This window comes from Setaria viridis, chromosome 1 (assembly GCF_005286985.2).
Source record: "Setaria viridis chromosome 1, Setaria_viridis_v4.0, whole genome shotgun sequence".
NCBI lineage: Eukaryota > Viridiplantae > Streptophyta > Magnoliopsida > Poales > Poaceae > Setaria > Setaria viridis.
In genome coordinates, this window is record NC_048263.2 from 20,885,379 (window position 1) to 20,899,934 (window position 14,556).

At 42.3% G+C, this 14,556-nt stretch overlaps 1 protein-coding gene across 1 annotated transcript; it reads right to left on the reverse strand.

Annotated features, from left to right (window-relative positions):
• Positions 1–9,301: 9,301 nt before the first annotated feature.
• LOC117843299 (flowering-promoting factor 1-like protein 3) lies at positions 9,302–13,932 on the reverse strand. The gene has a single exon (XM_034723873.2). It carries the CDS (start codon positions 13,639–13,641, stop codon positions 13,303–13,305), a length of 339 nt encoding a protein of 112 aa, XP_034579764.1. The 5' UTR covers positions 13,642–13,932; the 3' UTR covers positions 9,302–13,302.
• Positions 13,933–14,556: the final 624 nt, after the last annotated feature.

A 14,556-nucleotide genomic window follows, 5' to 3' on the forward strand; every position in this document is an offset into this window, starting at 1 on the left:
AGCAATAGTCTTTTTTATAGGATCCCAACCAGTCCTTGTTTGCCTTAGCATTAGTTTCTTCCATGCCTTGAAATCTTCCTTCAAGTTGTCCCATTTGTTCTTGATCTGAACCTTGGTAGCCACAATTCCAGTCCTTTCTTTAAACTCTTTCTCAACCTCAGCATAACCAAGTGCATTTAAGTGTGTGTTTGGCCGATTTCCTTTTTCAACTTGTTCGGCAAACAACATACACAACACTCGAGTGTTCTCTGAGTTCCAATCAATTTTAGACATCTATCGAACTCACAAATTTAATATTAGAAGGCAAGTTACCTAATTTATGTTACCCAATGTATACAAATTTCATATATGAGGTTCTCATTATGCTAAGCAATTTCTACTGGAATATACTGAACCACCAACAGGCTAATTCCAAATCAGCAATAGAATTCTCTCAATAGTGGATAACCCTACCATTGGTAGTAATAGCATCTCTGATGTCTAGATTGTTTAGTGGACATCAACTATTTCAGATTGAAGCATTAGAATTTTGATGAGCACTAGAATTTAAAAACAAAGAGGGTATTTGTGATGGCATAGTCTTTGAGACATTGTTTGTTATTCGTCATTTTATCTGATCAGATCGACTAGAAATCTGGTAGCATTTAACTTACATGGTGTGCGCTACTGAAACGGCGGCCGATAGCAACTAAAATTCCAGAGCATGTAATTGCAAAAACAAAGCAGGCACCATACCTTGTGAATGGCGGCCGCGATGGATCTCCGGACGGCTGTTGGCGGGCCTCTGCGGCTGGCGGCGGGGGCTACGACCGGCGGCGGAGCTTATGCGGCAGGCGGCGGCCGGCAGCGGGCCTCGTGCGGCTCATTGCGGGAGGCGGAGCTACGCGACCGGGCGGGGCTTGGAGACCGGCGGTGGGGCTCAGCCTGCTGGCGGCGGTGGCTAGCGGCGCTCCAAACCCTAGAGGTGGCCAGTCTCATGCGAGAACAATTGTGACGGAGATGGGAGGCGCGGGACGGAGAAAATAGGAGGCGCAAGGGAGTCTCGGAGAATAGAATTGAAACGTTTTTTCTGTAACCAGTGACATTGGTGGGTAATTACCCATCAACTCCACGAGGAGGTTGAAAAGAGACAGTTCTGGAGCAACAAAAGAGGTGCTCCAAAACTCCACCTCCATTTGCATTACAGCTCCATGGAGTTGGCAGCTCCATGAAGTTTTGGAGCTGGGGTGTTTGGTTGGATTTTTTGGTGGAGTTGCTGGAGTTCAGGAGTGGAGCCATACCAAACAGGGCCAAAGTACCCTGCAGCGGGGCCAATGCCGGTGGCACCAGATGTCATGTTACTCGACATTTCAAGCCTATTCGGTGTAGTTGATCAAAGTCGATGTCGTTCATATGTTCATCATGCAGTTGCGCCTCCTGTGCATAGCGAGCAGTCGCGCAAATGCGCTTCCCAAAAACTTGATCGCCCTTCTACTCCTTGGGTGCAGAGTCTCAGGCAAGGGCACAGCTTCGGAGGCCTGCTCTCCTGGTGTGGTCTGTGCACACAGAGCACCAGAACAGGAATAGCAAAAATAGCGTAGAAGTAGAGAGAGCTCGTTGGATGGTGTATTGTGCGCGGAAGACTAAGAAGGACTGCCTCTCTTATAGGCATCGGAAACCTTTTGGGTGTCCAGATTCATTGCCATTATTTGGCTGCCATCAAATGGTAAGTTTCAGCTATCAACACGCAACCGTTACTAGTCATTTGTTGTTAGTCTTTTAATGCACATAAGTTACTAGTCACTAAATACCACGCAGTTACTAGTCATTAACTCGTGATTAAAAAACTACAAAACCACCGTATGAAAGAGCCTTAGGATTTAATTGAATTAACATGCCACCGGCCCATTTAATCTAAAAACATACTCCCTCCATACTGGTATTAGAAGTCGTTTAAGACATGATTGCACTTACCAAGAGTAATTAGTTAAGGGAAAGTTTTCCTTCTTTGCCCTTATTAAATAGCACTGCGGGTGTCCCTTATACAACAATTCTTCCTAGACCAAGTGGTGAGCACTCCCATTCCTGAGGCTGGTGGTCAAGTGTTCGAACCCCTAGTGACACACTATTTTTTTTGACGTGGATTTTGCATGGCGCTGTGTGCTGGCTCAAATTTATCTGATGGCGCCTTATTTTCGTTCATTTGTTTCGCCTGGGCGCTTTTTTTTCGTTCACTCATTTTTTTGGTTCGGCACGTTAATTTCATTCGTTTGGCACTCACAGCTCAGCAGGTCCGACGGTTGGAGTGCATGCGGTATTAAGACTCGAGTGCGTGCAGTACTACTGCCTTGCCTTGACTGTTCTTCACTTGCTTGTTCATCTAGCCATGGCTTAGCTTCTTCTCTAGCTTTCTACCTGCTCCTTCCACAGCAATCTGTACGGCGCAATGGCTCATGTCCTCCATGGCTTCGATTTGAATGTTTGTATGGAGGAAGATGACGACAACAATCATCCCTTCAATCTCAACGAGCCTATACTGGAGGACCACAACAACAATGGTAACGTGCTCATTCTTACTCATTTTTTCTTTCCTTTTTTTATATTCACAGCATTAACGTGAGGTGATCTCAACTTTCCGGCATAGGAAGATGACGGCCCCAACCCCAACGACGTGCTTGATTTCGACGAGCCAAAATACGACGGCGCTAATGATGCTGACGGCGGCGTGTTTGATCTCCAAGAGCAACAAGATGACGGTAAATGCATCGCTTCGATCTATCCGTTCGTTGCTTGTTCATATTATTTCGGTTCTCATTATTATTTTTTTTACAGTACTGGATTTAAACTTACCAGTAGATGAGTTTGGTGCAGTTGATTTGGACTTTGTACAAAATCTTGCTGGTAATTTTTTTTGTCACAATCACATTCTTCTACTAGATCATGCATGAAAGTGTTTGTTTTTTCCCTATAATTAGAACATGCCGTGAATAAGTAGTATAAACATGCCGTGAATAAGGTTTTTCCCTATAATTAGAGCTATGAACGTGATTCTTTTTTCTTGTAATAGAACATGCTGTCCAGAACCCCAACGTGGAAGCAGTTCATGGAGGATTACCCCACCAAAGGAAGGAAATGATCACTGAAGCTCTCTGAAAACGAGTTTACCAAGCTTTGTTAGCTAGAAGCAACGATGGTACACTACACAAGGAAGACACTACATTTGTTGCTGCTTAATTTGACATTCATATACGGACAGCTCAGCGTGTTTGGAACCGAGGTAAAACACAACTTAGAAGCGGTGTTCCAGTTGTGGTTTGTAGTCTAAAGAAGGGTAGAGTTGGATGTAAAGCAACACCTTTTGATTTGGAAGCATTGCGAAACATTCCTCTAAAGGAAAGAATGACCATAGAGGATGTGTGCGTCAAACTAAACATGAGCAAATGGAGGGTTCAAAGGTATTTGAAACTAGGATTGATTAGGTGCCACTCTAGTAGCATCAAACCATATCTCACTCAAGCTAACAAGAAGTCTAGGTTACAATGGTGTGTTGACATGGTTAATAAGGAGTTGCTTGATGATCCAAGGTTTAAGGAGTTGTATGACTTTGTGTTCATTGATGAGAAATGGTTCTACCTACATCAAAAATCTGAAAGATATTATTTGCTACCCGAAGAAGATGAACCCCATCGGACTTGTAAGAATAAGAACTACATCCCTAGGCTCATGTTCTTGTGTGTTTGCGCTCGGCCAAGGTTTAGGGATGGGAATTGTATTTTTGATGGTAGGATTGGTTGTTTTCCACTTGTTCAGTATGAAGTGGCTCAAAGAGGTAATGAGAGGACAGGCCGTGTCCATGGAGACTTGGTTATGAAGCCCATAACTTCGATCACTAGAGAAGTGATTAGAGGTTTTATGATCAACAAAGTGTTGCCTGCCATTAGAGCTAAGTGGCCAAGAGAAGATGTGGGTAGACCAATATTCATTCAACAGGACAATGCACCTTCTCACTTAAAATTGGATGACCCACAATTTTGTGAGCCCGCTAAGCTAGGAGGATTTGATATTCTCCTAATATGTCAGCCACCAAACTCTCCAGATTTCAACATTCTCGACTTGGGTTTTTTTCTAGCTATACAATCAATTCAATATGAGAAGAATGCAAAAACAATGGAGGCTCTACTTCCAGCCGTGCAAGAGGTAATTTGCTCAACAATTGTTCACACATGTTTCGATGTTTTCTTCCACAACAATTTGCAAACCGAATTAAACTTCCACAACAATTGTTCACACTTGTTATGTAGGCATTCATGGAGTACTCACCACGCCTTGCAAACCGAATGTTTCTAACACTACAAGGTGTTTTCGTGGAAGCTATGAAGAAGAAAGGTTGCAACAACTTCAAGATACCTCACATGAAAAAAGGAACATTGGAAAGACAAGGTCGGCTGCCATCTTGTATCCCTTGTGATCCATCTTTACTGGATGAAGCCGAGGCTACTCTTGCTGCATGAAACAAGTAGATTGATGGTTGTTAGTTTTAGTAATGGAGACAAATCTTGTTAATTATCAGTTAATTAGAATTCAATGTTAATGATCTTACCGCTGCTTTGGCGTCCTCCATAGCCTTCTTGGCAGCGAGCTTACGCTCGCGCCTCTCCTTAGCCTCCTCTTTGACCGTCTTGAGCACGTCTGGAGGCAGCACGATTTGATCGCCATCGAACACGATATTGTCGACATCTGGAATGAAAAACTCACACTCGAATTCGTAGAAGCCATGAATAACGGCGAAGATCATGTAGTCTGTGTGCTTGAGACCACAGCGAGAGCATGGATAGCGCCCACTGTGCACACGATCCCATGCTTCGCGGTTTTCATGAACGACTTGACAGCGGCGGCAAATAAAAGCGCCCGACGGCAAAGAATCCGGCACCATCGCCGAGTCTGGCGCGAGTTCCTGCAACTCCGGCGAGGGGATGGTATCTACCTCCGACTCAGGCACGATCTCCTCCGACTCCGGCGTGATGATCTCCTCGGACTCTAGCGCGACGATCTCCTCCGACTCAGGCACGATCTCCTCCGACTCCGGCGCGGCGATCTCCTCGGACTCCGGCGCGACGATCTCCTCAGACGCCGGCGCGATCTCCTCCGGCACGACGATCTCCTCAGACGCCGGCTTGGACTCCATGACTTGGGCGAGCGGCGAGCGTACGCGCGTCTGGCAGCGAGCGCGAGCAGCGAGTAGACGAGGCAAGAGGCAAGCAGGCGAGTGGATGACGCGAGCGGCATGCGGCGCTATTAATAGCGATTAACGTGGCAGCGAGTCGTGGGAGGCGAACGGCGCGTTAATAGCGGCGCTGGAGCCCAAGCGGAGGGGCAGCAGCGTCAAATTTTGCCTAACCACGCCAGAACGACTTCTTTTACTCGTTTCCATCCAAACGCCAGAACGACTCCTAATACCAGTATGGAGGGAGTACGGAGGTTGCCCTCGATCAGATCAACCCGGTGAATTATTTTCCACGCAGTGTCCGTCGTTGAGGGGCCGGGCGATGCCCACTGTCTCTTATGATGTTATCCACCCGCATAACCATGGTAGCAACCAATGCATCTTAATTACTGATCGTTACAATATTTGATTCCGAAGAATAACACGAGTTATTCTTGCTGCAGAAATCAGCAGACCCGTTCAATCGATATTTTAAAGTGCGCATCGTAGAGGGCAAGATGGTGTGCCTATTGTCTGTAAAAGCTATCTCGTATATATAATAACACCAATCAATTCTGTCATGCATTTTTCCTTTCATAAGCAATTCGGTCATATATTGGATGGAACTGACAAGTTCATGCGCCCACCAGTTGTTTTTTCTTTTCGATAATTTTTAGCAGGTTGGCCTTGGCCATGCTTAATTATTGTTTGGTCCCTGAACTTTGTATTGAGAGTTAATAAGTTTGTTCCTCAACTTCCAGAACAGCTAATCTAATCCCTCAACTTTTGTTTTGGATCAAACACGTCCTATGGAGCTCTATATTAGCATGTCGGTAAAACAAAAAGTCATAATTTCCCATGGCTCCATATTCCCCTCCTCAATTTACGCCATACAATAACAGTATGATCCAAAATAACTATGAGCATTATAAATACATACATGTAGCATGTATATTGTACCATGATTATATAAGCACGTACCAACTTTAAAGTATGCGTACATGCATTAAATTGTATATATACCAAAGAATATGAGTATATACATTTTGCATATCAAATTCGTATGAGCACATGCATGACTTTAAAGAGTATGACTACATACATTTTTTTAGAAATCATATTTTGTGTTTGTTAAAAATATACTGTTGTGTGCATGTATCACGGGAGTATGAGCATATACATATTTGACCTACATGATCTAAGGGTAAAGGGAGTTTTCATATTAGTCTCATGCTAACATAGAACACCACACTAGTTAAGGATGAATTTGACCGAAAACGAAAGTTGAAGGACTAAATTAACTACTCTTAAAGTTGAGAAATAAACTTGACTCTTGTTGTAATGTTTATGGGCCAAAATACCTATTTATCTTATTGTTTTGTTGATGAATTTTCGGCTGTACAATGCCAGTGTCACATGTCTACCTCGTGCCAATCACGTCTCAGCTGACGATACCATTAAGCAGTGGTCGCCCGACGAGTCGACGACAACCACACCGACGACAGCGCGTCAGCAACAACAGGCGTAGTATGTCTAGTTAACAAGCAGACAACAGTCAGCGAGAGGGATAAGCGTGATAGGATTATTGGGCGTAGCCAAAGCCCCATGAGGCCACGAGCCTTGGCAGCGGTCCCAAGCCACGAGAAAGCCCAGTCGCACTGCAATGCACCACAGTTGTACAGATCAGTTTCAGGACTCTTGGGTATGGTACCGGCAAACATATCAGATATGTACAGCTAGCTGTGGTAATATTTATTTTTTACTACCTGGTACATCACGTATAGTAAAAACATACATGAAGATTTTGCTTATATAGCTAAACAAAGTGGCTAAATTTTAGATGAAGCAAGTCTTAATTCACTACAAAACCTAGCATTTTTCCCAACAGTAATGAATTTGTGGGGGATTACTTTGTTGGCAATTGCAAAAACTGTAGGGAAAGATAGAAAATTATACTACAAACAATGTGAACCATTCAGAAAAAAAATATTATTAATACTGTAGACCACTTGCTAAAAACTGTAGGGAAAATATAAATTCTTGTGATTTGTTTCGACCAATGTGTAAGTATAATAAGGTATGCACTCGAATTATCGAATCACTGCACCATGTGAAGTCCAGTAATTAATTTCCTTTGGTTTAAACACTGAAAATGAACACAAAGAATGTTTTCAAGGAAGGCTGTGTATCAATAGTTTAAGGTAAAACCTATTGTGTACATAAGCAACATACATGAAAAATAGTTGATATATAAGGATGATTGTATTGTTACTATAGAATAAAAAGGCCTTGGAGATTTGAAAATTTATAAAGAAGAACAATGTCCATCCGACACCCGCGAAAGCACTCAAAAAATCATTGAAATTTTGTAGTGCATTGGTGCCTAAACAAAGAGTTGATTACCAGTAAGGTATCGCACTAGGACTGGGTCCACGTGATGACGTGTCTGTGTCTGCCATGTGCATCACCAGTAACAAATCTGATCAGGCAGGCATCTTGCCTTTACCTGTGAAACTACTGTAGGGCATCGTAGTAGGAGCAGGAGTTCCCATCTCCCAGTAAAGCTGCAATGAATCGGCTTCTAGGAGTTGTGGCTACTAAGGGCCTGTTTGGATACACGCTCGTAAATTTTAGGATACTCGTAAAATTTAGGAGCTAGAAATTGGTAGTCATAAAATTTATGAGTGGGCTGTTTGGATGGAATCATAATCTTTAGGATGTTAGAGGGGAAATAACTTTTGTACCCCTAATTACTCCACCCATGCTCTGTTTCTAGCGCCGTGGAGAGAGAAGGGGAGGGGCAACAGGGGTAAAGGATGGGTTGGGGACCACTTTTAGGAGAAAAATGACCCATTATGATGGTTTGATCCTCCTAATGAAAATATCATTCCTAAACATTATGAATGAACTTTTATGACATATGTTTGGATGCACAAGTCCTAAAAGTGGACTAAAAGTGAAGTCCTAAAGATTATGAGTGTGTATCCAAACAGGCCCTAAAATAAAGGACCGGTGATGTATAGACACTACAAGTAAACACAAGTATTTTTGTCCCGTGCTAAAGCGTGGAATTATTACGGGTTTAAATTTTCGATCCACGACCAAGTAAAAATACCACGCGGTACTAAATGTCACCTTTTAGTATTAGTTGGTGTTATGATCCGGTAATAATACTCCTGGACTATTTACCGGGTAATAACAACAGTATCCGATGGAGTACCATTTAGTACCGGATGGGCATTGCGCGATACTAAATGGTACTCCACGAGATACTTCAAAAGAAAAGCATATTTAACTTCATTGCATGTGTTGTGTAGGTGAGATGGTAAGGAAGATTTGCACGAGGCTTGAGGTCGTGAGCTCGAATCCCACAGACCGTGCATACGCATATTACGTACGAAATTTATGTGACTTGTGATAGGTTCGTTAATTTTTTCTTTTATTTTTTGGATGCAAAGACATTTATACTAAATGGTGCATTTAGTACTGGGTATTTTGACCGGTACTAAATGGCATGACATTTGGTACCGAAGAAATGCGACCGGTACTAGAAGTCGATCATCAGTACTATACATCTAACAGATAAATTTCCATTATCTTAAGAGTCTTCAAACGGCGGGCAATAAACATTATAAATATTTGAAAATGCTAGAGGACACGTAAACACAACGGATAACAAATAAAAGATACTGAGATATACCTGTATCTTCGAAAACACAAACATTTTGATAAGAGGACAGATGCATGTTCAATGGTACCTACGCGTTAAAATTCAAGATGTGTTTTTCTTTGAAAGAAGAAAACTTAACCTTTCTCATGTTATTTTCTTAATTATTCATTGGCTGATGGACTATACTATAGAACAAAGCTTTATAGGAGTCGGTTACAATGACATTATTGTAGCACTTGGCACATGTGACTATAATAAGTTTTTTTTGCACTTGGCACATGTGACTATAATAAGTTTTTTTTACTGAGAATATGGATAGCAGTATAGTTTACGGATTGATAGTCATTAAAATCATGGCTAGTCGTTTCTTCCTTCTTTTTGGTCGTTTTGTATGCCAGTAACGTAGAGTCCAGCAGTAATGAGATTCAAGAAATTTGTATCACCAGATGTAAAAAAATATTGAATTTAATAAGATTTTCCTCTTCTTTTCAAAGTGTACACATGCATGTTTTACAGCAAATTATGAGCGCCAGTGGTAAAAGTCACATTATTTGGGCTAGCTGGTGACTGCTGGCTACGCGTGGCTAGCTAGTTGGTGTTGGTCTGTCAGTCGTCTGTGAGACCGTGACCACCACCTCTCGGCGCGCCGACGTCCTATCCTACTGTGTCCTCGATCCCCAATCGATCTTCATGTCTCCTATCAGACTATCACTATGACAAAAGGATCCCATTTGAGGGTTAATCTTCCAAAAAGAAGAAAATCAATATCGTCCACCTCTATGCATACTCTCTCAAATCTCAACAAGGTTAATTTGGTCAGGGATAGACAATAAATGAACAACAATGCCAGAAGCTTAGCATACAGAAACAGAAATCGAGAAAGCTTCTGCGAGGAAGATAGACCCACATGTGCCGCAAAATCACACAACTAGCTCTTCCTCTTAGGAGCAAGGGACCTGATGAGGTGTTCTAATGATGGTTTAAAATCGCAAATTTGCGACGGTAGATGACAAAATGGCAGCTGAAAATGGAAACGGAAAGGTGAGATATGCCCGGTATCTACACATATTTAAGAAATGTTTGCATGAAATATAGTCGATTTCCTGGACAAGAATATCAGTTGGTTCTAAAGCAAGCATACTGTTGCATTGCTTTGTTGGAGAAAAAAATATCAGTTAATCCTGACAGAGACTTTCACAATTAGGAATACTATAGTCTAATTCCGCGTTTATGTCCTCAAGATAAAATTAACCATGTGGCAGAAGTTACCATCGATTCACATCATCAGTGAAAACTGAAAAGGTATGTAATCTTGCCAGGACTACTCCTGGGTCGGTGCAGGACAAGTTGACGTGAATTTCATGTTGACGAGTCTGTGAGCCCCATAAACTGATTCTAACTAGTGTACTTGTTGTGTGTGTGTTTGCTCCAGAAATGAATGCACAAAGTGTAGTGGCCTTAAAATAAGAACCCCGGCAAACAGTTCCTGTGATAATGGAAATGTTGGCGCAAATTTAGGGCCAGCACATGAAAGCACTAGAGCATGCGGGTCACGAACAGACCAAAACAACAGTATCCTGCCCAGACCGATAAGACCGGTCCAGCAATCCGGTTAGACCGGTTTCCTAGGGTTAGGTCGAGTCGATCGTTCAAGGGGATAACTACCGCACTTACGTGATTGAGGACGGCTAGGTTTACGAGCGAACCAGTAAAGGGATAACCAACGCACTTACGTGGCAAAGAACGACTAGTTTATGAGCAAACTAGCAAAGGCCGTCGAAGCTCTTACTCCGGAGGGACCCCGTCAGGTGTGGACGTTGCCGACATGCGCTTGGTCGACTAGGAAGCCTTAGGACACCATCTATGGTCGTGGAGATCAGTAGACGAACATCAAGGGAGGTTGGAAGAGATTTAGGGTTTAGGAGATAAAAAGTAAATGCATTATGTTTGATTCGATTGGGTTGTTCTCAATCGGCCGTGGCCCTTTATATTTATAGCTTGCCCCAGTAGGAGTCAAAGGTTATACAAATCCCATGTCAAAGTACAATTCATAACTCGGTCAGATTGCCCATCCAAACCGGTATGACCGGTCTGCACAAGACTGAATCTTACCAGAGCCATAACTCTCTCATCCGGACTCCAAATTGGACGTTCACATATGCATTTTGATCATCTCGATGAGATCTATATAATGTTGAAGTCCAATCAGAGATTTGACAATGTTTCTAAAACCAGTCTGACCGGTTTGTAGACTGTTGAAGTCCAATCAGAGATTTGATAATGTTTCTAGAACCGATCTGACCGGTTTGTAGACCAGTTTGCCCAGATTCAGACAGCAACCTCCTATAGTGCCAATTTCGATCTCTAACAGGAAAATAAAGCTTTCACACTCACATATAAATGGAAAAGAAGCTTCATATATAGCTCAGGACTTACGCAGTGAAACCTCAAAATCACAGATAAATTACACAAGAAATATAATTTTTCATGCTCAGGACATTAGATGAAACTTCGTCTACAAGATCCATTTACCCTAAGGGTAACAATCATTATTTATATTACAAATAAAAATTTTGGCATCACAATCATATCATCTATAATTAGTTATTAAAATGAATTATTCTACTATTGTGTTCCATGCATAATCACTTTGGTGTGATTACATAATGAGGATATATTTCTTTGAATTCCATGATATTTTATTGACGTCTCCAGTATCTTAAGATTTTAAGAATTATATATATCTTTTCAATCCCATGAAAAAGAAATGAAAAGTACTTTTGCCTCCTTTGTTTCCAGTTTGGGGCCCCCAATTGCAACGGTTTGCCTCTTCCCTCTGTTTGGGATGTTATCCGCTCCTAGGCAGTTTCTACTTTAAACAAGGGATAGATGCTTGCCAACTTGTTGCAACAAAGGCAAAACTTTGTCAGAATCTGCTTTCTAGGGTTACGGATAAACTTTCTGATGTTCTACTGATCATGTCTCATGGAACAAAAGTTAGCTAGTTCGTTAGGAAAAGCTTGCTTCCTGAGTCACGGTAATTAACCTAAAGATTTGAAATTAACTTTAATGAAACGTCACCATAGCATTTTATCCCATGTGAAGGACACAGTGCGTTAAATGTTTAAACTTTAGTAGAAACAGATCAAAGGAAACATACATACACATGCTATGACCAAGTTAAGATTTGTCTTTCTTTTTGCTAGGGAGATATTTGCCTTATTAGCATCATCGATATGGCCCAAACAAACCTCTTCATAGCCATTAATTAACATATTTTTCCACTATATATAAGAAATACAACATGGTTCAATGATGAGAGATACAGAAAGCTCTGTTATAGTTAATTTGATATTTTAGAGTAGTTATGTAATTACAACTTGGCCCCCAGTTTGTGCAGCCACACTACTGTTACATATTTTACTGTTTGAGTAACTGCTAATTAGTTTTGGACCATGTTTTGAAATAAGGCATTGTGTGTATAAGAGTGTAGGAAAGAAGGATGAAATTATAACAAACTTTACCAAACATGCCATAACTGATTTGATAGCATGATCAAAGTTCTTGCACAGAGAACACAGCACAACAACATAGAGACTCAAATGACTAAGCCTCAGAAGATGTAAAAGGTTATGCTGCGTATATGTAATCGCAAGGGTGCTTTGTGAAATGGAAAATTTGTCTTTCGGAGAAATTGAAACTGTAAAGTAGGAAAAATCACATATACTACCTTATTACAAAAACATAAAAAAGTTTCTTTTGGTGAATGCTTGAAAACTATTTCATCCAAGCACATACTTATACAGCTATACCATATAAATGAGTAATTGAAGTTTGTGAGATCAAACCATATATTTCTAAAAAGAGAAGCAGGGGATATCTAACCTGGTTCACTTACCTCACTCTTCGCCTTGAGTTCCCACAAAGTTAACTCTAGCTCTTGCTTCTCATCAGTTACTAGCACAATCTATCGCAGATCATGAATTTGTAAGAAAGAAAAATCAGGTCAATACTATACTTTTCATTCAATTCTTACAATACACAGATCGAACTTCAATTTGGCAAGCCGTAAAATAGAAAAATATACAAACCAATAGTTTGCCTGTCTAATAGCCCGGCCGTGTGCCAGTAAACATGCCTATATATATATATATACTCAACTGCGTCGATCCTCTTTCGTTCTGTATTCTATTCGCCTGTATATCTGCAAAGAATTCAAAGCATATATATATATATATATATATATATATATATATATATATATATATATATATATATATATATATATACCGCGTGTACGGACATATACCCCATTATTTCACCAGATCGGGAGGTTAGAGCTACACACATCGTATATATATGTATATAGATAATAAAAGCCGGCGATGATGAGCTTATCTGTGCGCTGCCACAGCCCGACCAGCCGGCCTGGAGTGGAGAGAGCTAATTATTAGGCAGCGTCGCGCACCTCGAAGACGTTGCGGGTCTTGACGACGATGTCGTACATGTGCACGAGCCTGAACCTGGCGAAGTCCCGGGGCACGGAGATGAGGTGCACGGTGGAGCGCTGGTGGAAGAGGAGCAGGCACGGGTCGTTCACGTAGCGCTCCCACCCGAGCTCCCGCAGCCGCCGCTCCAGCACCTCGTACGACGTCACCACCTCGCCGCTGGGGACGTGCACCAGCACCTTGCGCCGCCCGCCGCCGCCCGACAACGACCCTTCGTCCTCCTGGCCTGGGTGTTCCACGCGGCGGACAAGGCCGTCCTTGAACACCCACACGCCGGACATGGCTGCTCGTGACTCCGTCTGTGGAATTTGCTGTGGGATGGAGAAGGCAGCTTCGCATCACATATGTACTAGCAGTGCCGGCCAGTGCAGCAGAGAGGGAGAGGAGAGGAGAGGAGAGGAGGGGGAGAAGAGATCGGCGCGCGGTGTGCTCCTGTGAGTAGGGCCGGGAAGGAAAAGGAAACAGTTCTCACCTTCCTGATTAGCTGAAGCTGGTGGGGCCCACGCGGGTTAAGCTGTGGTGTCCAGTGGGTCTTCTCTGGGGAAGGGAAGCAGGTGTGGGGCCTCCCCATAATTAACAGGTGCACGAGGAACGTGAATCTTCGGCAGTGGAGACCGAGTGCAGAATTGTGTTCATTATATGTTCGCCGGGTCTATGTTATTTTAGTGTGATTTTTAGTGGTGGGCATAGGCCACGAGTCAATTTCTTCCGGGAATACTTTACTATCCACGTAGACATGTAGTCACCTAGATCCCTCATAGGTCGTCTTCAACAATCAATGTCAGCTAGCTATAAGAAATATTGATCAGCTATGAGGTGACATGGATAAATCATATAGCTTGTAGCTGACTATGTTGTTGAAGACGCTCTTAGGATACTAAATAGTGGGAACTTCTCTGAATGCCCATTTCTAATATACTTTTGGTGGAGTGACTAGGGGTGGTAAAGGGTCCTCTAATTTAGCCTAGCAAATTTAAGGATCGGGCTTAATAATGGTCGGTCCATAATATTATATGATTTTGAACTAAAAATAGATAGAACTTGAGTTGGATTATGAAGGAGGTATGAGGACCATGATCCATTACCACCCTACTATGACGCGTCACTGGTAGGGTCATATAGATCCTGAAAATCTAACTGGGACTATCTATTCGGGACAACCCGCGACTAAAGACCCCTTTAGTCCCGGTTGGTAA

Coding starts and splice junctions, on each gene's coding strand:
- LOC117843299 (XM_034723873.2), bottom strand. CDS start 13,641: ATGTCCGGCGTGTGGGTGTTCAAGGACGGCCTTGTCCGCCGCGTGGAA.